This window comes from Notolabrus celidotus, chromosome 13, assembly GCF_009762535.1.
Source record: "Notolabrus celidotus isolate fNotCel1 chromosome 13, fNotCel1.pri, whole genome shotgun sequence".
In the NCBI taxonomy this organism is placed as follows: domain Eukaryota; kingdom Metazoa; phylum Chordata; class Actinopteri; order Labriformes; family Labridae; genus Notolabrus; species Notolabrus celidotus.
Genome location: NC_048284.1, coordinates 27,101,431 through 27,124,471, shown reverse-complemented (window position 1 = coordinate 27,124,471; position 23,041 = coordinate 27,101,431). Strand labels below are relative to the sequence as shown.

The window sequence follows — 23,041 nt, the reverse complement described above, 5'->3', positions numbered from 1 at the left end:
CACACATTATGAAATGACAACACTTGCAAAAAAACAGACATGAGTGCAAACCAGGATTTGGTGGCTCTTTTACAGGGGGTGAAGTTTGAAATTGGTTTCAAGTGTGGAGTTCCAGGATTTTGCTCCAAATAGCTGAGTATCAAAACATTCAAAGCAGGACTTTTACCTGTAGTTCATTTATATATATATAGATATATATATCTATATATGTGTGTGTGTGTATTGTGATGAATTTAGTGTGTTACACAAGTAAAACACCTGATGTCTTCCTCAACAACTGTGTAAAGATTTGCTGATAAAGACTAATTTATTGTTTATACATGCTCAATAGGTTTGGAGTGGTCTTACATTTATATTTTTTCCTGCCTAAGATGGCCGAATCCTGTCTGCTTCTTCTTTGATTTATTAGTGCAAGAGTTAGATACAATCAGCATCCTACAACATTTCGAGCCAGGGTGTATGATTTAGATAATGTACTCTAATATTATTTTTTCTCATGCAATGTCTAAGAACAACCAGTAGATGTCCCTATTGAGAGAAGACAGCACAAATATCAGTGAATGGCCTCGGTAAACAATGGTTTAAATTTGGCATTATTCCCTATTGAAACAGGATTTGATGTCTATTTTCTAGAAAGATACATATTAGTAGTAGCTGTATCAAGTGGAAATGCAGTAACTCTTTATTCTCTACAAATAAATGTGTTTGTGGAAATGACTGAGAAAGATTTTTCAGTGAAATGTGTCACAGGGTTCACTTTGAGGTTGTTTTTACACACATATAAACCCAGTCACCAGCTGTTCAAGGCTTTAGGGAAATCAAAGATCGGATGACCCCCTCACGCCTATTCAAATATAGAAAACACATAGTCCATTGATCTGAGGTTTCACACAGAGGACAGCAGTTCCAATATGTAAAATCTGTGGTATATAAAAAGAGATCAGACTGAAGATTTTAGAAAAGGAACATTTATTTTACAGAATACTTTACATAGTCAGTATTCATAAACTCGATTTCATACCAAACATCATGACCATCATCAGCTTTAAATTAAAAGTTTGTAGAAGTATGAAAGGAGTGACAACAAAAAGAGTGAAAAATCATTTGCCCAAGCAGAATTGGCCATCTTACACACTGTTCCCACTCTGAATAATCAGAGTCTGACTCCTGGGATCCTTGTTTCTTGCTAAACAAAAACAACTCCTCCCTGTCTAGATGTTCACCCTCATAAACTGTCCAACAAGTGTTCAAAGGTCGGTCACAGATAGAAAGAAACAAAATCGTTAGAAAAACCATTTCAGCATATCCCATAAAATCCTTCTGCATACATCAAGGAGCAGGTGAAGATCGGACACATAAAAAACAAACATTGGTGGTGGATGGGCTTTCTGGAGGCTACTTCGGAGGGTCTGTGTTGATGCCGTATTTCTCTTTCAGAAGCTTCAGCTGCTCCTCTTTCTTCTTTGTGTCCATCTTCTGGAAAGCCTGCAAACACAATCAATAAATAGAAAAGAAACTTAACCATAGAAATATAGATATGTGTTTTTTTCCATAAACATACAGGCTTATTTTCCAGAAGTTACCAACAAAGCTCCTTCATTTCAATCGTTAATGGCTATTTTTAAGAATTTGTGATTTCTTCTATGTGTGTCCTGTGACCTGAAAATGCATACTGACACCGTTCTGCTCATACATACTCTGTTTGCATTGTAGTAGAGGACCACCAGGTAACGATTGCAGACATTGAAGCCTGACAGGTGGTCACATGCGTTTTTGGCATCAAAGATGTCTTCATACACTACGTATGCTGTTCCTCTTGATTCTGGTGTGTTCCCCCTGAGAAGGGACAGAAGAAAGAACATGATTATTAAAGCAGTATGTTTAGTATCCAATGCATCTTTTCAATTAGAAAGGTGTTAATACAGGCATTCAATGCATTCAATGCAATTAAAGAAGTTCAAAATCTATATAACACTGGGTATTAATGAACAAAGATGGGAAATTTTGATCTTTACTTTGTGTAATATTTAAACGTCTACAGCTCAAATAATGTCAGATGCAGTCTATAATGTAAGATCATGCACATTCGAGCAGCAGCATCTCACCACCAACATTATACAAATCTATTTATATCTGCCTCTTTGACCAGACACTATGTTTTACAGCAGGCTAATGTGCATGACTCATCAATCTAAGTAGCAGACATTTGTGAAACTGAACTCCAAATTTGATCAGGTGAGATTTGTTACTTAACAAATGTAAGATTAGGACTACCACACTGACACACTGGAAAGGCTTCATTTATTCCTCGTGCCCAAACTGTAAAAGCTGAGCATAAACACTTACGTCCTGATCTGGCGTATTGGTCCATATTTCCCAAAGATGTCGTACATCTCCTCAGCTGTGATCTTGTACGGAAGGTTCCTGACGTACAGGATTCTGTTCACCTCGGGAGGTAATCTTATCTGAAGCACAGAACAACAACAACACATCATTAATCAGCTTTCAAGAAGACAAGTGAAAACAGAGAACTATGTTTGTAATGTGAACTCAACATGTCGCAACTAAGGCCAAGATTACAATTGATATTAGCAATCGGCCTATTCGATTGACAGGAACATTAAAGAACTAGTGTAACAAATCCGTCGATGTATTATAACACACCTCAAGATTAGATTATGTTAAATATTACAGTTCGATTGATCAATTTTGTCGAGTTAACACATTGCGTACGTCCAATGTTTACGTAAGCGTGTGCGCTACATCTCTAGTCCCCTAAATCTGAACATCTAAAGGTACGCCCAGACCGACAAAGTCCCCTCATCTCCTTAAGTACCCTGTAGATATGTGTTTGACTAAATGGACGCAGTGTAAAATAAAAGATAAAACAGCTGTAGAACAAACTGTGTGGTTGTTTTCAATACGTTAGCATGCTAGGTGAGCTAACGCTGGGTAAACCTAACATTCCAGTCTAACCCAGTGGACACCCTTATTGATCGGAACACGGTTTATCAGTCGATCAGCTCAGACTTACATTAGCGCGTTTCGCTGCTTGCATAGCCATGGTGAAATGGTTTTATGTGTTGATTAGACCGGTGAATAACAAACACGCAGTTCTTGTATCTTTCTCCTCTCAAAATGGCAGCCGTCTGTGGTTGCGAGCTATGACGCATTTCCGGTTCCGACTTGAGCAGCGTTAAGTCGGCGCAGTGCTGCCCCCTGCTGGAGGACTGATTAGCATTACACCACAATACTCCACGTACACACCTGAGATTCTCAAGGATACAGATGGGACAGGGATGCCAAAAACCTGCATACATAAAAACGACAAATCTGCATACATAAAAACGACATATCTGATGTATTAAAAGTAGACCGGGAGTACACTTGTTCTCTGTAGTCCAGTTCAAAAGACAAGGACAAGCATTTCAGCAAGCTTTCTTAATCAAATATCACAGGAATATATCTTGATGATGAGATGACAGTTATAGCAACATAAACCATTAAAAATCCCAAAACACTATTATATCTAAGTTCTGTGTCAATAAGTAACAACTGACATTGAAAAAAAGCTGTGAATCTTTGTTTGGCCTATATGTAGAAGAGTTTGCGTGGTACTTAGGTCACAAGTGTACTAAGAAATAATCGGTACGAGCTCTGCCTTTCTTATGGTTGAATAAAGGACAACAGAACTGTTTTGCCTATTGTTTGAGCAATGGCAAATGCATTTTTTTATAAAGCACATTTCACTCAAAGTATCCTCTAAGTGCTTTACATTGAGGATACAATCATGGAGAAATAGGCAATCTATTGACAAGTAAAAATTTTACAACCCTGATTGATGATGCCGAATTATGCTGCTGCTGCCTTTCAGTTATGTTTTTATCCAGTGACCAGTTTCTGTTGTTATTTTCATTAATGTGTAGAGGAAGTTGCCTTAGACCAACCAATCAGTAGTTGACAGCAAGCACTTATATTTTTATCAGATCAAATTGGTCAATTTATGAAAGAAACTGGAAGAACTTTCATATCACAGCAATGTAATGTGTACAAGATAGACTTATTTTATATTGTTGCTTTATTAAAAGCAGAATTAACTGGACTTGGTAAAGTTCAAGACAAATTTATGAAACATTTCTTGCAAATGTACAAATGTAAGAAAAAATGAAACAAAATATGGTTACATTCTGTATAGAATTGCCAAGGGAAACAGCTGCCATGACAATAATTAACAGTACATCATTTTGAAATATTGAAATTAATGAAAATGTCTTAAAGTTCATTTAATTAGGTCTGGACCTAATATAATGAAAAAAAAAATAAGATAAACAATTAATTAAATAAGTCAAATAAAATGAAATGACAAGGGCATATCAGTTTTCAGTTCATAATTCATTGGGAAGGTTTCTTCAAAATATCATAAACTGTTTGTGCTATTTTTCCTTTTACTAATTTTAAGGACTTGAGGTATAATTTAAATTCATTCAAAAAATAGATAAAATTGAGGGATGACTTTAAAAGTCAATTTTTGTGTGTAAATAATTTTGCTAGACACAGAATCACATTAATGCAGAGTTCATCATTTTTGTTGTTTAAAATTTACACCAAACGTCACATCGTCTCTGGAGATAGAAGGTGGAAGTGATGAAACTTCAATTGCATCCATTTGTGGATTTCAACCCAAAATGCCTGAGTCACATTGCATTAGAATAATACATGGTCTGTGGTTTCTATGTCTTTTTGCAAAATGAACAAACGTTGTCATTGATATTGAAACGCAATCTAAGAAGTTCTTTAGAGGGATAGAATCCGATTCTGGGGGGTTGAAATTATGCTTGCCACAGAATTGTTCATAATTCAGAAGATTACCATCTGTATCCATTACATCACTAATAAACCATATGTTTCTCTCAGGCCAGTCTGCATAGAATAAAGATTTGTTTGTAAAATATATCTGCTATTCCACAGAGTGTATGAGTGAGGTGAAAAGTTGGGTACGTATAACATCTTCCAGTACAACAGTATTTGTTTGTGAAATTCTGACAGTAAATCAGGTAATTTACATGGTAATTTATCAATGGTGTAGTCTGCTGTCAGCAGAAACTTCAAGCCTCCAACTTTATTAAATATACAATTTGGGATACAATACCAGAAAGAGTTGCTGCGATTGATCCAGGATTTTATCCAATTTAATTTTTAGGGTTCCATTAAGGAAATCAAAGTCAATAACATTTAGGCCACCATCCTTTATGTCTTTAGTTATATCACCTTTCTTCATATAGTGTGGTCTGTTTCTCCAAATAAAGCTCATATTTATTTGGTTGATAGATTTTATCTTTTTTTTTTGGAATGGCATTTAGAGTATGCTGGGTCGTCTAGATAAGGATTCCATCTTTGTTAGATATATTCGACCTAATACCATAGACTGTAAAAAATACTGAAAGGTCTCTTTGAAGCCATTCATTTAATTTGGCCTTGATTTCCTTAATTTTATTTTCAACATTTCGGGATTGATTTTGGTTTTGGTCCTTTGTAAGATAAATTCCTGGGTATTTTATTTCTGACTTCGTGAATAAATGTGAAAAAGTGCTTTATGATCCTGATCCTGAATGACAGGGCGCAATAAAGACACTTCCGGGGCACGCGAGAAAAAGGGGGGCAAAAGGTTAGAGGTCTCTGGCACGCGCGGGTTAGACTAGTTAACGTTGGCCGATGACTAACCGTTACTGTCCCGGGTTGTTGTTCCTTTAGTTTGTAGCGACAATAAAACCTCTCTGTGAGCAGCTCGACGGATCATCTGTCACACCGGTGTCGGTCAGAGTGATCGCTTTGTAACCGGGGCAGCTTTCTGGGAAAAGTTTGGGCGGTTGGAGTGACGTTAGCGCCGCCATGCTCCCTGTTGATCCGGTAAAGTTCACCATAGCAGAGTCGGGACATCGTGTGGATTAAAACAGGTAAATGTTAAAGTTTGACAACTGTACTCACTTTAACTGTGACTTTAAATGTTGAATATTCTTGTAGATTAAATATCAGTGGCGTCCCGGTAAAGTACAGATAACAGAAGGTGCTACTTCAGAAAAGCTAGCTTAACTTTGAAGTTTGGTGATTGTACTGAAACATTACTGCTGAACCCTCCTGTTCTGTTCCGGGTCAGATTGACCCATTTCAAAGTTTAAAAATGTCATGTATTTTTTCGGTATGAAACTTTTTCTGCTGGTCTTTATGATAGTAATCAATACACAAAATAAAAACGGTTCATTTAACATATTTGCAACCCCCCTGCATATTTATATTATTAATTACATAGATACTGTTTGTGGGTCAACTTGACCCGGTAGTCAAAGTGGAGTTTAAAAGGAGTCAGAAGTTTCAAATGCTAATTGTTTCTTTGCAACTGTGTGACATATTTCACCCAAATCTCTCTCTCTCTCTCTCTCTCTCTCTCTCTCTCTCTCTCTCTCTCTCTCACGCACACACGCACACACACACACACACACGCACACGCACACACATACACACACACACACACACACACACATGAAAAGCGAGTGAGTTGTCCTCATTGAACTGTGAGAATTAAAGAACACCAATGCACTAAATATTGATTTAAATGTTTAGTAATGTAGTTAAGAATGAGATTTTTAAAAAACGTATTGGGATTTTTAGGGTTCGGACACTTTTGGATGATTAAATATGCCCCCGGGGCAATTTGACCCAGGAACATTATTGCTGTTCTTGAGAAACAAACATAACAGATGGGTTAATCAATATTTCTCTCTTTATAAAATCATTGTTCATGCCAATCAGTTTTCTTTAATCAGTCGTATTTATTTAACTCATAATTCTGAACCCTTTCCATGTCTGGTTTCTTGAGATTTGAAAACACTTCCAATCATATTGCCATAAAAAGTTGAAAAATAGTAGATTTTCATTGTTTTCTCCATAACTTCATGAGGTCTGTAATTACCTGATTAATGGTGTCCGTAAAGTTTTTTTGTTTCACTGAACAAGAGTCTAAAAAATGATATATGTTGTTATATAAACACAATTCCTGTTTAATGGTGGTTATTGCATTTATGCCAACCCAGGGTCAGTCTTACTATTATTCCTTTATCTCGACAGTATGTGTGAGGACAAAATATGAAAAAAGTAAATTTAAAAATTTTAAATGTAACTATCAGTAAAATGAATCCTAAAATATATCAGTATCTACCATAAACATAAGTGAGAAAACTCAAACTTTGCAACTTGGATGTGTGAATTATTTTTTTTCACTTAATTTAAATCATCAAAAGCTTGTTTTAGTGTGCTGAAGAATAAGACGTGTACTTTAAATTTAATGAATTTGTTCCGCTTAATTATTTTTATTTATATTTATTATTTGCTAATATATTAACTAAGTCTGAATTTGTTGTTGGATTTTCCCTTCTTTTTTTTGGTTTTCTTGTTTGCTCATTAACCTCCCTAGAAGTGGTCCACTTCCAGCTTTGGTCTCAGCTACACTATCACATACATTCACAATAACTACTTTTATACTTTTCAGTTGCTTGCAGTTGATTGAAAGTGCCGCTGTGACTTTCAGTTTCTTTCCATGTGCCTGGGCCTCATGATGTCAGATTTCCCTCTGCGTCTGCTCTCAGCAAGATTTGTGGAAATGCCATCATCCCTGTGAACATCAAAAATCAAAGCAGAGGTGAGTGTTTTGGTTAGTGGCAGTGTTCTCACACCTCATCTGACCACCTTTTCTAAGGTAAGTGTTTGAAAGCAGGTCACACATTTCTGATAGATCGTCTCTAAATTAGTTGTTAGAATATACCATGATTTCTTCCCTGTGGACAGCAGGGTCAAGGGCTGGATTCATTAATGTGTAGCATCATGTTTTGAATATGTCAAGTTTTCTAGTCATATTGAAAAATGTGGGAAGTCAAATAAAGTAAAGTAACCAAAACGTTTTTGTGGCTTGATACCAAAACAAAACTTGCAAGGTTCTACTGACAATATGTTCTTTTATGAACTGACCACATTCAGTATTTTGCAAGAGCACATTAGGAAATGATGGCTCTGCATTAAGACTGTGTATCAACCAAGTGGCAACCTCTGGCCCCGAGAATTGAAGCCAATGCGGAAGTGTGAAAAACTGCAGTTCATTGAGCTTGAGGCAATTTAACGTGGCAATTTCAAAGATATTAAGATTACAAGTTTTCCATTATGAGAGGCACAGCTGACTTGATTGACAGGTGGGACCACTGTAGCTGTTAGTGAGGAGGCTCAAAGCCTCTTTTTTCTCTTATCATTAATTTTCTCTGAAAAATTGCCAAAAAAATCACAAATTCTGCCAGGGTATGTAAACTTATGAGCACAACTCTATATGTCTATTTGTGTTTATGTGTTCCTGTTAGTGGCTCTTGGCCAGGTCATGTTTGTAAATGAGACATTTTTTACCTGGTAAAATAAATAGAAATACTAGCTCAAAAGTTAGGTTCACTTCAGCATTTCCAATATGGCCCCCGCTGACGAGTGGCCTCAAAACAGAATAATGCTCCTTGATGCTCGAGGCAGGTGTACAGATTGACTGTTTACTTAGTTTCTATTAGGGATGTAAATTTCAAGTATCTTCCTTAAGCAATCTTTGGAAATGTTAACGATCAATTATTGATTAATCATAAAAACAACGTAAAGATTTTCTATGTCGAAAAACAATGCCAAGTGCGTTTTTTCCCCTGAATCAAGTTTTCCTTCATGACACAATGTATATAACTGGCGGTATTGAATAGCTACGGATCATATTGAGGAGTATAAAATGTTAAACATGCTGAATATCAACATGTGGAGCAGGCTCATAATCTCCGCGGACACACAGTCATGATAGTGAAGGCTCAGACTACAACATGTGGATTACTGCAACAAGAGAACAGAGCAGGATCACATTTTAGACTCACAGTCCTCTTTGAGAAAAATAAGCATGTGAACGTGGTACGGTGTCAGCCGGGATCTTTTTTATGGTGAGGTTATGTCACATAGCTGGTCGGCACCTCCAAGTCTGAGGCCATGGTGCTTAGTCGGAAAAGGGTGGCCTGCCCTCTCCGGGTCGGAGGGGAGTCTTTGCCCCAGGCGGAGGAGTTCAAGTATCTCGGGGTCTTGTTCACGAGTGAGGGGAAAAGGGAGCGGGAGATTGACAGACGGATCGGGGCGGCGTCTGCAGTGATGCGGGCGCTGTACCGGTCTGTCGTGGTGAAGAGAGAGCTGAGCCAGAAGGCAAAGCTCTCAATTTATCGGTCAATCTACGTTCCGACCCTCACCTATGGTCACGAGCTGTGGGTAGTGACCGAAAGAACGAGATCACGAATACAAGCGGCCGAAATGGGCTTTCTCCGCAGGGTGTCTGGGCTCAGCCTTAGAGATAGGGTCAGGAGCTCAGACATCCGGGAGAGGCTCAAAGTAGAGCCGCTGCTCCTCCGGATCGAGAGGAGCCAGATGAGGTGGTTCGGGCATCTGGTTAGGATGCCTCCCGGGCGTCTCCCTGGGGAGGTGTTTCGGGCATGTCCAACTGGGAGGAGGCCACGGGGAAGGCCCAGGACACGCTGGCGAGACTATGTCTCTCAGCTGGCCTGGGAGCGCCTCGGTATCCTCCCAGAAGAGCTGGTGGAAGTGGCCGGGGAGAGGAGTGTCTGGGCTTCCCTGCTGAGACTGCTGCCCCCGCGACCCGGACCCGGATAAGCGGAAGAAGATGGATGAATGGATGGTCTTTAAGTATCATTTGCTTTTGGTGAAACAAAAACACAGTGAATATTTTTTTTAAATGTTTGAGGTTAAATTGGGACCTGTTTGCTCTATGTAAAAAAAAATGTTTTTGCATGTTGTGTTCCAGGGTACAGGGTAACTTACAACATAGAAGTTGCAATTGTAATTTGCAACCTGGAATGCAGAGCCAAACGGTCAATTCAATTTTAACTGGAGTTTTTGAAATCCTTGCATCAAATTTTCTTTTTTGCATAGATGAAATCAACACAGTTTACATTAACCTGTACATCTTATGGCAGCCTAACGTAACAATGTACAAGTCCCGATGTAAGCTAATAAATGATAATATTTTCTTAAACCTTAAAGGATTTTAGTTGAATACTACCTTGAAGGTGATAAAAGTTTAATCTAATGACCATCATTTGGAACGGCCAGATTCTGTCTTTAAAACAAGTTCGAACGTAGCTTACATTTCTGTGCTTCTGTGTGCTTGCATGTTTTCCAGATAACATTCAGTGCACCCAAGCCTTGTTGATGAGAGGTGACAGATGATCGGCTGCTTGAGTCCATGAAACTGCCAAAATGACTTCAATCGTAGGACTCCCTACACAAGGGTCAGATGTAACAATTCTCATAACAAAGGTCCACCTGCATCCCCTTTGTGTGCTCGTAGAGTTCTGGGGAAAATTTAATCAGCAGAAAACAGGGGCTTATGAGTGCCTGGCCAAAGACATTCAATCCCCTGGTGAAATATTCCAACAGTTTGAAGGAAATTCTGGCGACCAGTGCCTGGTGCAGATTGATGGCACTTGGTACAGGTCCCGCATAGTCTCAAGACATGGCTCCAAATACAGTGTGTTCCTCATTGACAAAGGAGTAACATTTAACACTTCCTCTAGTGAGCTTGCATGGGGTCAGAAAAAGCACTTCTGCCTGCCACCTGAAGTGGAATTTTGTGTGCTGGCTAATGTATTACCACTTTCAGCTGAGAACAGGTGGTCTTCAGTGGCTCTCGAGTTCCTGAGATCGCTCTCTGGGAAGTCTGTGAAGGCACACGTGCAAGATGTACTGTTGCTCCACAGAGCATTTGTACTGCACATCCCTTGCATATCCAAACAAATGTATGAGATGGGAATTGCCAAGAAGATGTCCCCAGACATCTTCCAGGACTTTGTCCTGAAGACACTGCAGTCCCACAGTGGAGCTGAAGTTTCTGCAGCGACTGGGCTCACTTCAGAGGGAGAAGGTGAGAGACTGCACAAAAAAGAGATCTTCATGTACCCAGAGCTGCAAGCAGGAACTGTGGAGACTGTTACAGTCACAGACGTCACAAATCCCCACAGAATATTTTGCCAGTTGAAAGTATTCTCTCAAGAGTTGAGGAAACTCTCTGAGCGGATCACGCAGTGTTGTGAGGGAAGAAAGACCACATGTCTTGTAGGTCCAGATATTATCGGGTTTCCATGTGCTGCAAGAGGAAGTGATGGCAGGTGGTATCGCTCTGTTTTACAGCAGGTACTCCCAACCAACCAAGTGGTTGAAGTGTTGAATGTCGACTATGGAACGAAACAGTTTGTTCAAGTGGAGAATGTAAGACCACTGGCCACAGACTTCTTCAGGATGCCAGTTGTGACTTATATGTGCTCCCTCCACGGAATTGTTGACAATGGGGTTGGTTGGACAGCCAGCCAAGTTGACTATCTCAAAACCCTTCTTCTCAACAAGACAATGATTGCCAAATTTGAGTACCAAAGCATCTCTGAGGGTGTGTACTACGTCACACTCTACGGGGATGAAAACACAAACATTAACAAGTTGTTTGCTTCAAACATGAGCTGTTCCCTGGAGAGTGATAAAATGCTTGGAGATTATGCTATCCGTAACGTTCCATCCAGACGACAGCATCCACCTCAGCAAGACAGATCTGAGAGAAAGATGTCAGAAAAAGAAGAAGGGAAAGGAGTAGTGGAGAAGTTGCCAACTGAAGACCTCTCTCTCAACTCCTCACATGTTGCAGTTATTCAGCATGTATCTGACCCATCAGAGTTCTGGATCCAAACTCAGAACTATGCAAATGAGTTGGATGAAATAATGGATCGCATCCATTACTTGTACAAAGACTCAGTGAATACAGATGTAAGAAATCCAACAGTTGGACTGTACTGCGCCTCTAAGGCAGAAGATGGTGATTTCTACAGAGCAGCTGTGACTGAGGTTGGTGAGACCAAAGTCAAAGTGTTTTTTGTTGATTACGGGAACACTGAAGATGTTGACAGGAGTAACATCAGGATGCTACCTGACGAGTTCAAAAAGCTGCCACGCCTTGCATTGAAATGCACACTGGCTGGTATCAGGCCAAAAGGACAAAAATGGAGCGAAAGCGCCTGTGAGGTTTTCATCAAAGCAACAGAAGACAAAGCACTAAATTTACATGTTTCAGGAAAATATGATATGTGCTATGTTGTCCAACTAGCAGATCCTGAAGCACAGGGAGAGAGAGATCTTGCTGCACTTATGTGTAGTTCCGGTCATGCGGAAAGTGCTGAGACACAGAGACAACCCAAAGTCAAAATGCCTGTGCAAACTGCTGGTCTGCCAACAGGACAACTTCCAGATGCCAGTCTCTCAGGTGCACACATCAACCATGGAACTTCTTTTCAGACCCAAAATGCAGTCAATGTTGCTGGTAATCAAAGAAGACCTCCTGCCTTCAAGGAGCACATGTTTCCTACAGGTAGTGTCCTAGATGTCAGTGTGTCCTACATCGAAAGCCCAAACGACTTCTGGTGCCAGCTAGTACAAAATGCAGGACTCCTGAAATTGCTCATGTATGACATTCAGGCTTACTATCAAGGCAGTGAGTTTGAACCTCCCGTGGAGACCACTTGTGTTGCTCGCCACCCTGACAATAGAAAGTGGTACAGGGCCCTTGTGATTCACAAACATGAAACGCCTCATGTGGATGTCTTGTTTGTTGACTATGGCCAAACAGAAACTGTTTCCCTCTATGATCTGAGGAGGATCTGCCCACAATTTCTCGCTCTGCATGGCCAAGCTTTCCGATGCAGCCTGATGAACCCTGTTGACCCAACGTCTGCCACAAATGAGTGGAATGAAGAAGCAACAGCAAAGTTTCACACCTTTGTGGAGACTGCTTCATCTAACTTTGTGACTTTGAAGTGCACCATCTACGCTGTCATGTACAGCGAGCAGAAGATTGTTTTCAACATCGTGGATCTGGAAACTCCCTTTGAGAGTGTCTCCACCAGTATGGTCAATCTACTCAAAAGTGCATCCCCCAAGAAAGAAGCAGGGCTGTCTTTCCGCCTGGACACATACTATTACTCGACACACAACGTCAAAACTGGAACAGAGGAACAGGTCACAGTTACATGTGTAAACGATGTCAGCAAGTTCTACTGCCAGCTTGAGAGGAATGCTGAAGTGACAAATGATCTCAAGATCAAAGTAAACAATCTCTGTCACCAGCTTGAAAATGTAAAGCTCCCAACAGACTTTGGAGCTTTGTGCTTTGCAAAGTACACTGATGGACAGTGGTACAGAGGACAGATCAAGGCCACACGGCCAGCCATTTTTGTCCATTTTGTGGATTATGGTGACACCATTGAAGTGGAAAAATCTGACTTGCTTCCAGTTCCCAGAGAGGCTAATGACATCATGTCTGTGCCTGTGCAAGCACTTGTGTGTAGTCTCTCTGATGTCCCTGCTGATGTTCCCAGTGAGATGAACAGCTGGTTTGAGACTAGTGTGACAGATTGCAAATTCCGGGCACTAGTTGTAGCCAGAGAACCGGATGGCAAACTTCAAGTTGAACTGTATCATGGAAACACTCAGATCAATTCAAAAATCAAGAAGATGTTTCAAATTGAGGTGCACCCAGAAACAATGGTTGTCCATCAGAGTTGTGCGAAACCAGTGCGCAAATGGAGGGATGCTGACAAGATTGTGCCCTCTGAACCTAAGCCTTCTCGCAACCATTGTGAAAATGGTCAGAAAGACAAAGGTGCTCCATTAAAACTGTATCAACCTCCACACCAAAGGAAACCATGGGAAAGAACTCAGCGTACAAGAAATGGTTCTGAGCCAGCAGCTGCCAAAATCAAACCAAGGAAAACGAGTCCTCCTACAGAAACCAAACAGCTTGTCAAGTCCACACCGTCTGCCACAGAATCCCAGAAAGAAAGCAATGTTGAGAACCTCCCTCAGCTTGCAGACCTGCCTCCAAAATCGATCACATCAGGCATGACAGCTGAAGTTTACGTCTCGCAATGCAACAGCCCATTGAGTTTTTATGTGCAACTTGTCAGTGAGGAGGATGAAATAATCTCGTTGGTGGAAAAGCTCAATGATCCCAAATGTATCCCCCAAAGCGACTCCATCAAAGATGTGCAGCCAGGGGACCTTGTTCAAGCAGAGTTTGCAGAGGATTCATCATGGTACCGGGCCGTTGTTAGAGAAATTTATAGTACTGCAATAGCTCTCGTCGAGTTTGTTGACTTTGGAAACACAGCAATTGTGCCAGTTTCCAAGTTAAGCAAACTCCAGAAGTCTTTCTTGGAGCTGCCCATGTACAGCACACACTGTATGCTGAGCAACGTGGCGACTCTCGGAGATGAGAAAGTGCTGGATCCAGAAGTGGTGTCAGCTTTCAAAGAAGACATCAGTGGAATTGGAACAAAGGTTCTCAAGTGCACCTTCAGCAGTCAATCAGGATCCGTGTGGGAAGTCAGCCTTGAAGACAGTGGTGTAAACCTCACATGCAAAATGCCTTCTAGCTTTTCAACTGATGGTCCTGAGAGGAACTTGGGCAGAGATGAACAAACTGAGGGAAAACCAGCTCAGAACCCTGACATCAGGTCAGTGCCAGAGGACTCACAGATATCACTGAAGTCTTGTTCTCTGTGTTACCCCCAACGAGAGTTCTCAGAGGGGCAAACGTTAGAAGTCTACATCTCGTCTACAAATGATGACAAGACATTCTGGTGTCAGCCGGCGGACTCAGAGGAGCTCGATAAGATAACAATAAGTGTCACAGAAGTTGGAGAAGCAGTCGTCAAGAAAGATTTGGACCCTGCTGCTTTTCCCCTCGGCAGTCCATGCATTGCTCAATTTGCAGATGATAATCTTTGGTACCGGGCAGAAGTCATCAGCAAAGAAGAAAATGAGCTGTTTGTTTCCTTTGTAGATTACGGAAACAAGTCCAAAGTCAGTGTTTCAGATGTGAGAGAAATACCCCAAGACCTGATAAAAAGTCCTCCACAGGCCTTTTTGTGCAAGCTTGAAGGCTTGGGTGCTTCAAACGGAACCTGGGACAGCAGTGCAGTGGATGAGCTGTCGGTACTTACAGCAAACAAAGCCTTACAGCTGACTGTCACTCGAGTAACCAGCGAAGAAGAAGAAGGTAAAATCACATGCTTTGTTCAGATCATATGTGAGGGCCAGATAATGAACGAGGCACTGAAAACCTGGTGGAGGCCCTCCATGGCAGAAAAAAAACCTGATGAAGTTGAAGTGACTGATTCATACAGACGATCACCGCCATGTGACCCCACTGTGGAAGAGACTGCACCACTGGACAATCAATCAGAGCACCAAAGCCAAGAAATGGAAGCTTCTGTGCCTTGCAGTCATCCTCCAGGAGACCACAGTGACGAGCAGAGTGCTGAAGAGTATGTCCATTCTCAGTCCCTTGAGGTGTCTGCAGAGGAAGGTGACACCAAGGGCTGTGAACCTCAAATACTAATAAAGACAGAGAGTCTGAGTCTTTCCAAGGAAGAGGTGAGTACCATAACTACTATGGCGGTGTCTGAAACCAAACCGACAGACGTTTTGACATGTGATGATGGCATAGAAGAAACCATGTTTCCTCCTCAAACTGACAAAGACACTGAAGAGAAGGTTTCTTTTGGACCTGATGACATAAATTCTCTGCTGTGTGAGAAGCCTGCAGAGGACATAAATGAGTCGGGGATCATAATGGATGACCTACAGTCTCTGCCTGGAGAGGTTGATACCTACAGCATTGAAAGCAGCTTAGATAAAACAGTGCTATATCCTGAAATGAACACATCCACAGAAGAGGAGTTTGGCTCAATGTTGGACACTTTGGGACTCGATGACATAAAATATGTGTCGGATGAAAACCTGACAGAGGCAGATGAATCAGGGATCACAGAAACTGTCTTGGAGTTCCTGCTTGAGGAGGTTCATACCCAAAGCATGGAAAGCAGCTTTGACACCATGACTTTTTCAGGTAAGCAATCATTTAACAATCCTTTTCTTTTTTCATGTCAGTATGAGGAATGACAGCGTATCAAAATCCTGCTTATCTCGCTAACATTTGATTTAACATTTTCACCAACTTACAGCTCCACCAGAAGAAAAGGACAGAGATGTCTCTGATTCAAGGGAGAGTTCTCTAACCAGCACAACTACTGTGAAAATGGTAAACTGTAAAACAATGCATTGGCATATTGTTTAAATAAGACACTACAACTGACTTGAGTATGTGGATGGATTATAGACTTGATGAAATCTGATGATGTGTTGTATTCCTCTAAAGGTCCCTCGTGAAGCCGTTTGGCCCAATGAGAGCCTTAGTCTGTTTGAGAACACTGACCTGACTTCTGACGACTTGAAGCAGGTACGCAGAATTGCTTAACAGTGTACCTTGATAAAACCTCATGAGCTGTACTTCATGTCCATATAAGGCATGTTACGTAATTCTTTTTGGTACTTCATATATTTTTTAAAAAGGATTTGCAAGAGCATGCTCGGTTTTAATATTTTGTTGTTACCTGCATGTTTTTCCACCTTTCAGAATCGGACAGAAGTAGCGCTGCCCTCATGTGGGCTCCCTGCATCCGGTAAGGAATTACTTGCATAATGAGTCAACACTTCGAAATCATGCATCATTTTCAGGGCAAGGAATCACGTTAGCCTACAACCGATAGTATGACCCAATCTCAATATAAATAAAGGTCATAAAGGTCTCAAAAGACCTGTGAGAGTTCCCTCACGCACTTAAAGATTTGACAGTTGGACAGCCCTCAGGCCTCGCTGACTTAGTGGGAACGCACCTCAAGTGTGTGAGTTTGGACATTGAGATTGGGTCTATGTCTTCTTCAGGTCACTTAATGCATCTTTCATTCTAGTTACTAAAACTTGTCAATTGAGGGTATTTCAGGTGGATGTTCTTGTGTGCCAGGTTGTTTTGAGATGACAGTATTGAATGACTGTATGTAAATGTTGTCTTCACAGATATTCAGTCAGAACAGGAATCTGAACCTGAAGGTGGTGTCTTAAAGGAACAGGTGTCATGTCTGACCACAGATGACAAGGTACTGTTTTTTTTTAAGCAGATCCTTTTAAAACACTTACCATGCACATGACTCACGTGACTGTATGATAGTTTTACAATCCATTGTTGTTGTTGTCTGCTGTAAACACACGTCTCAGGCTAATTGGAGAAATGTTTCTGTTTCAGAATGACTTGATGACCGAAGTGGAGAATACGGCTCATCATGAGGACATGTTTTCAGGTATATCATCCTAGAATTTTTTGTTTGCCTCATTAAAATGTTGTTTTATAGCAACTATGGATGAAAGTTCTGCTTATACTTCTGCGTCGAATCAACGACTTAGCCTACACTGGAGGTCTGCATATCTCCTGTACCTACCCAGAGGCCTACGCATGTAGCTGAGGTGTACCTCCTCCAAAATGTAACTATCGGTAGAATCGACGCTTACTGCAAGCTCCGGGATTGGTCCGCTCAACAGCATTGTATTTCCCGCATCTACAGCACTTCTGGGATCCCCGCTCATCGATCATTCATCGGCCGTGTATTTCATCATCTCCTCCTCTCTATTCTTCATGTAATCATGTCTGTATGATAAACAGCAACATGTATCAGCTGTAGATTAATATAACACGCTCTGAGTCGATGTGGAAAAGTAAACAAGAGATCGTAGCAAGGCTGGAAGGAGGCGACCAACTGTCAGAGAGACCACACTGCCCTCAAGTCTTTCGGTGAAGAATTGCTGCACAACACGAACACATCGACGCAGAAGTATGTGGTGCTTATGTCCGCGTCAGCCACTGCTGCGTAGGGGTGACGCAGAAGTATAAATCAGCCTTTAGTGGGAACGCACCTCAAGTGTGTGAGTGTGGACATTGAGATTAGGTCTATGTCTTCTTCAGGTCACTAAATACATCTTTCATTCTAGTTAATAAAACTTGTCAATTGAGGGTATTTCAGGTGGATGTTCATGTGTGCCAGGTTGTTTTGAGATGACAGTAATGAATGACTGTGTGTAAATGTTGTCTTCGCAGATATTCAGTCAGAACAGGAATCTGAACCTGAAGGTGGTGTCCTAAAGGAACAGGTGTCATGTGTGACCACAGATGACAAGGTACTGTTTTTTTTTAAGCAGATCCTTTTAAAACACTTACCATGAACATGACTCAAGTGACTGTATGATAGTTTTACAGTCTATTGTTGTTGTTGTCTGTTGTAAACACACGTCTCAGGCTAATTGGAGAAATGTTTCTGTTTCAGAATGACTTGATGACCGAAGTGGAGAATACGGCTCATCATGAGGACATGTTTTCAGGTATATCATCCTAGAATATTTTGTTTGCCTCATTAAAATGTTGCTTTATAGCAACTATGGATGAAAGTTCTTCTAGAATAAAAAAGCAAAAAAGGAGCAGTAAATAGAATATATCAGACAACTTCTCACCCCTCTTAGTCTTGTCACACTACTGGACAGGTAAGCAATGTGAGAACACACAGGTGCAAATCCCTGTAGGTGGTTGTAAGCCAATAAAAGTAGTGCAGCAGAACACCTGATGCCTTTGCACCTTCTTATCCGTTTCTATTTGGAATCAGAATTAAAATGTAAACGTGATCCAATTGTCTCTTAACATCTTTTGTTCTGTATCTACAGGCCTTCCCTCTGACACTAATGAAGCTTCCATTGTGGAACACCCCTGCACAGCTTCCTCTAATGATGTGGTAATCATTTGAAACTACCTTTTTTTTTTTTAAGTCAGCTTGCAACTTCCACTTCCTAACTGATGTGTGAAATTCATCTTTACTCCTGCTCAGGATGCTGAGGTGCTAGAGTTGACCTGTTCTGTTGAAGAGGCGTGTTTGACAGATGTCTGCACAGGTATTGCAGAGCAGAGTGTTGGGCATAAAAATCTTCATTATCTTACAACAGCACCACTTTATAGTATTTACAAGGTCAATAATCTGTTTTCATTTGCACTTCAGATCATAATGAGTCAAGTGACAGAGAAGTCCCCAGTGCAGGAGAGGATCGTCTCAGCTGTGTGACAGCAGATGAAACGGTAATTTGCATCACACTCAGTTTCCCAATGTAAGGTGGTTCTAACCGCAGTGTGTTTAAACTGAGTTTGAGGCTGGGTATGGATGTTAGGCCTGATGCCTGTGCTGCTATCACATATAAAGTACCACAGTACTGTGAATGTGATTGTTGGAAATGATCTTTCTATGCATTGAATGTTTCATTTTCTTAAATCATAGGTCCAAAGTGAGTCACTGCTGTCTAGCACAGAGCTTCATTGTGAACAGTCAGCTGGTGAGTCACTTCTAGCACAACCAAAAAAGAAAAACATAGCGTAATGTGACCACAAAAATTTGTGAATGCAAAAGTTTATTGATACACATGTTAAGCTCCCAAGGCTGCTCATTTGCCTATTGTGATATGTAATGTGTGAAGATGTGCAGTAAATATGAAGTGTGATCATAACTATCTCCACAGAAGCTCTAACAGAGAATGAAATACAAGTCCAAGATGTCTCCCTTCAGAATGAGACCTCGTTCATCAAGGTAACTTCTGTCATATTAGAATAATAAATACAACCATGATTTTAAACCAGTTTGGATCGCCTGTTACATTCAATCTATTTTGATTTTAAGGTTTGTTTTCATTGAGCTGGTCTGTATAAGAAAACTTGTGGTTATAGTCTTTGTTTCAGAATACATCGATATCAGAAGACGAGACAGAGGCTCTGCAGGAAGATCAACTTTCTGGTTTGTTCATATCATGTTTCAGTCTTTCACAAATATTTTACTTTCTCCAACAGTGGATTAAAAACATCAAATCACATGAGCTATCTGCCTTTTGTGTTTGCAGCTCTGCCGTCAGACTCTGAACCTCAAGTCTGCACAATTCCCTTTCCAGATTTGGTAAAAAAAAACAAAACCTGATGAGTCAACACAGATTTTAAGCTAACACTACAATGTGACACTAAGTGAAGGCTTCCTTTGTTTCTGTTGTTTTAGAACAACCTGGTAGAAGAGGTGACCTGTCTTGTTGGGGAGATATGTCTGACAGATGTCTGCAGAGGTATCAGACTCAATGAAAAACCACAGCACTGTAATTTACAGCTCAAATGAACTGCAGAGATGGGCATATTCTTTTGGTTTGGAAGCCTTATGATACATGCTTCCTTGTTTCCCAGACCCACATAAAGAAACCGAAACAGAAGACCGTGAGCAGCTGGTGCAAACATCCCCTGAACAGAAAGAGGTAACTTTGTTTACACCCAGGAAGATGTTTGACAATCCCAAATTATTGATTCCATATGTGCATGAATAACTCCTTCCTTTCCTCTTTCCTATTTCTAACTAACAATAAGGGGGAGATTGGCCTTATGGGTGGACTTAACAGTGGAAAGATGGATGACATAGACTGTACCAGAGAAGTGCATGTAGCCACACTGATGTCATTCTAATAATTCGTGAAGTCTTGAGTGTATTGCCTGATACCATCCTGTTGTTTTGGAAACAGAAGTGAGCTCATTTGGAGGACAGAGTGGGTACTCACTGTTGAGTCTCAGACAGGCTGCATGGAGTGCCTTGTCAACCGTTAAGAGCCCGGTCCTAAAACGCAGCCCTGTATTTTATTCTAAATTGGAATAAAATGTAGGAAATCATCATTATGTGATATCCTCAGTACCCAAACTCCATAACTTCCTCTGGTTTTGTAGGGTTGCACTTTTGTTTTCAACTACAAGAGTCTCCTTGTGCTGGCCTTCACAAAGAATGAAGACTTCGGGCACTAATGAGGGGCTTCACTTTTGATACCAAACAGCCAAGTCATTCTTTTAGTGACCGTCTGTAGACATGCTAAAATTACTTACCCATTATGTCATAGGCACTCAGAGTCTGTGATTCCAGTGTGCTATGCTAAAGCTTGCACACTTCAGGCTTTACAAGTTCCATGATATAAGAGAGATGCAGTGTATACCTGCATATACAGCAGTACAGAAGGTGCTAGGTCTTTCACTAACGACATAGATGCATGACCTCTAATGAACGCCTCTACTGCTGCAACACCTCAGTTTTCAGGGCCCCGAGTGTTCTGATTAATTAAACCTACTTCTACTTCAGTTGTTTCTGTACAGTGTACTCAATCTTTACTAACACTGAAACTTCTTAACATAGTGAAGAATGACAAACAGACATGCTGGTAAAAATAATAATACAACTATCATTCTCTTCCACTAGAATACGAAGTAGAGTACTCCAGCTATCAAACTCTTAAAAGATGTTAATAACAATATAACTTTAAGGGGTTGTTTGTGCCTTTTTTGTGAACTGGACTTATCCTGTAGTGGGACTAATTTGCATAAAATGTGTTTTTTGGTTTTTTTTGCCCTAAAGGAATATTTTCTAACCTCAAAGTTTCTATAGCCCTGAAGCACAGCAGTGGATGTGTGCTTTCTTTGTTAGAACTTCTGTTTTTTGAGAACTCAAACATCACACTCCTACTGTGAATACATCCCTGAGTCTGTTTAAATTGGCACTAACATACCGTTATTGATGTTATTAGAACTATGGTGCTTCTGCTGATCAAGATGAGTATCGTTTCAAGATTTCTAATGACCAGTATGAGGTAGTCTGATAGCTCAAAGCTCAAACATGATTGGAAAAATGTAAGCTTTTCATTTCTTGGTTGATTTTCCAGGATTTCAGTGCAGGTGTGCTCGAGGAAGAAGTGTCATCCTCTGATGACAGTTTCGGTAAGTGATGATATAACTGGCGGATACAGAACCGCCATGAATCGGTGTGGTACAAATCAAAGAACTGTTTAACATCACTTTTTTCAGAAACACTTGAGTCATTGATCCATCAGTTTGATTTTTGTTTTGCGTGCACATTAACTTCCTTCCTTTTTCAGAGGAACAGCTGTCAAAGATAACTCATCTCTCTCTGAAGATTAACGATGGCTCTGCTGATCTTCTGCCTGTCGTGCAGCAGTCAGAGGAGTAACAACTGTTAATGTGTCTTTATCAGACACCTCACAGAAATGTTTTAAGTTTTCTGAAACAGGTCAAGTCTTTTGTTGTGTTTGTTACTCTTGATTTATTGGATGTACCTGTCAAGTTATCTTTAACTGTAGCCCGTTGGCTAATTTCATTAACATAAGAAACACATCGTTAAAGGTGCCTCTGTGCAGTGAGAGCTGGCTTTATCTTTAGAGTTTGTCCTTCATGTCCATTTTCCCACTCAGCCTTACTTTGAGCACTCTTGTTACAGATGATCTGTTCTGATAAACTGCCACAAACTTGTTCAAGAATGACTGAATCTTTGGTTGAATTTAAAATATGCAGCAGTTTGAGAGTTTTCTGTGTTTTGTGTGGAAACATGCATGCTGTTAAGCTGTATTTATGTTGGCACAATAAATATGGTTACTGATCCAGATGAGTCAGTGTTTTCTCTGTGTTGGGTGCAGCTTAAAGCTGTGGTCGGTAGTCAGCCACTTTTATTATACTGGTTAAAATGATCTTTATGTCCTGATGGCAATCAATAATGTGTTCTTAAAAAAAGAGCGAAAAAAAGCCGCTATCTACAGCCGGAGTAAACCTGGAAAAACATCAACCAATCCTGTCCTGCCGTTCTGCCCGCCTCCTGCGTGTACATTTAATGTTTGTTTGTGTTTTTAACTTTCACTATGATAATGTTTTGGTGTTTTCTTACCGATGAGTGAGACACGAGTTGACGTAGTCCAAAACACAAGCGATGTGCTGAGGACCGGTTTTGAATCAGTCATGATCATATGGTCGTGCATCAGCTGCGCTAGTGCATGTGAGCAGGGGCGTTGTTTTGGAGGCGCTCCGAGGGGAGCGGGGGAAGGGTTAGACGGAGTCCTGAGGAAATGCTACACTCGAAATCAACCCTAGCTTTAACTCAAAGTGTGTTTAAGGTCAAATTTGAATGATGTTCCCTTTTTGGCCCATATTTAG

At 40.7% G+C, this 23,041-nt stretch overlaps 2 protein-coding genes across 5 annotated transcripts; one reads left to right on the top strand and one right to left on the bottom strand.

Moving 5' to 3' along the window:
* Positions 1 to 946: 946 nt before the first annotated feature.
* Positions 947 to 3,164, bottom strand: sf3b6 (splicing factor 3b, subunit 6). Its single transcript, XM_034699051.1, has 4 exons — positions 3,035 to 3,164; positions 2,347 to 2,465; positions 1,698 to 1,836; positions 947 to 1,485 (listed from the first exon to the last, which is right to left on the bottom strand). Exons 1-4 carry the CDS (start codon positions 3,062 to 3,064, stop codon positions 1,396 to 1,398), a joined length of 378 nt encoding a protein of 125 aa, XP_034554942.1. The 5' UTR covers positions 3,065 to 3,164; the 3' UTR covers positions 947 to 1,395.
* A 2,460-nt stretch (positions 3,165 to 5,624) lies between these two features.
* tdrd6 (tudor domain containing 6) lies at positions 5,625 to 22,499 on the top strand. 4 transcript variants are annotated; one of them, XR_004633500.1, is made up of 22 exons: positions 5,625 to 5,954; positions 7,544 to 7,693; positions 10,247 to 16,015; positions 16,131 to 16,207; positions 16,325 to 16,405; positions 16,583 to 16,628; positions 17,023 to 17,102; positions 17,249 to 17,303; positions 18,095 to 18,174; positions 18,321 to 18,375; positions 18,712 to 18,779; positions 18,873 to 18,936; positions 19,041 to 19,117; positions 19,314 to 19,368; positions 19,552 to 19,619; positions 19,757 to 19,823; positions 19,927 to 19,979; positions 20,076 to 20,139; positions 20,255 to 20,322; positions 20,432 to 20,585; positions 21,763 to 21,817; positions 21,976 to 22,499. XR_004633500.1 is itself a non-coding variant. In XM_034699049.1 (21 exons), the coding sequence occupies exons 3-21, from the start codon at positions 10,324 to 10,326 to the stop codon at positions 22,065 to 22,067; spliced, it is 6,897 nt and encodes a 2,298-aa protein (XP_034554940.1). In that variant the 5' UTR covers positions 5,636 to 5,954; positions 7,583 to 7,693; positions 10,247 to 10,323; the 3' UTR covers positions 22,068 to 22,499. The 4 variants fall into 4 exon arrangements, 3 of the variants coding, with proteins under 3 accessions (XP_034554940.1, XP_034554939.1, XP_034554941.1); XM_034699049.1 differs by lacking the exon at positions 20,432 to 20,585 and having other exon boundaries at positions 5,636 to 5,954; positions 7,583 to 7,693; XM_034699048.1 differs by lacking the exon at positions 20,432 to 20,585 and having other exon boundaries at positions 5,646 to 5,954.
* The last annotated feature ends 542 nt before the right edge of the window (positions 22,500 to 23,041 follow it).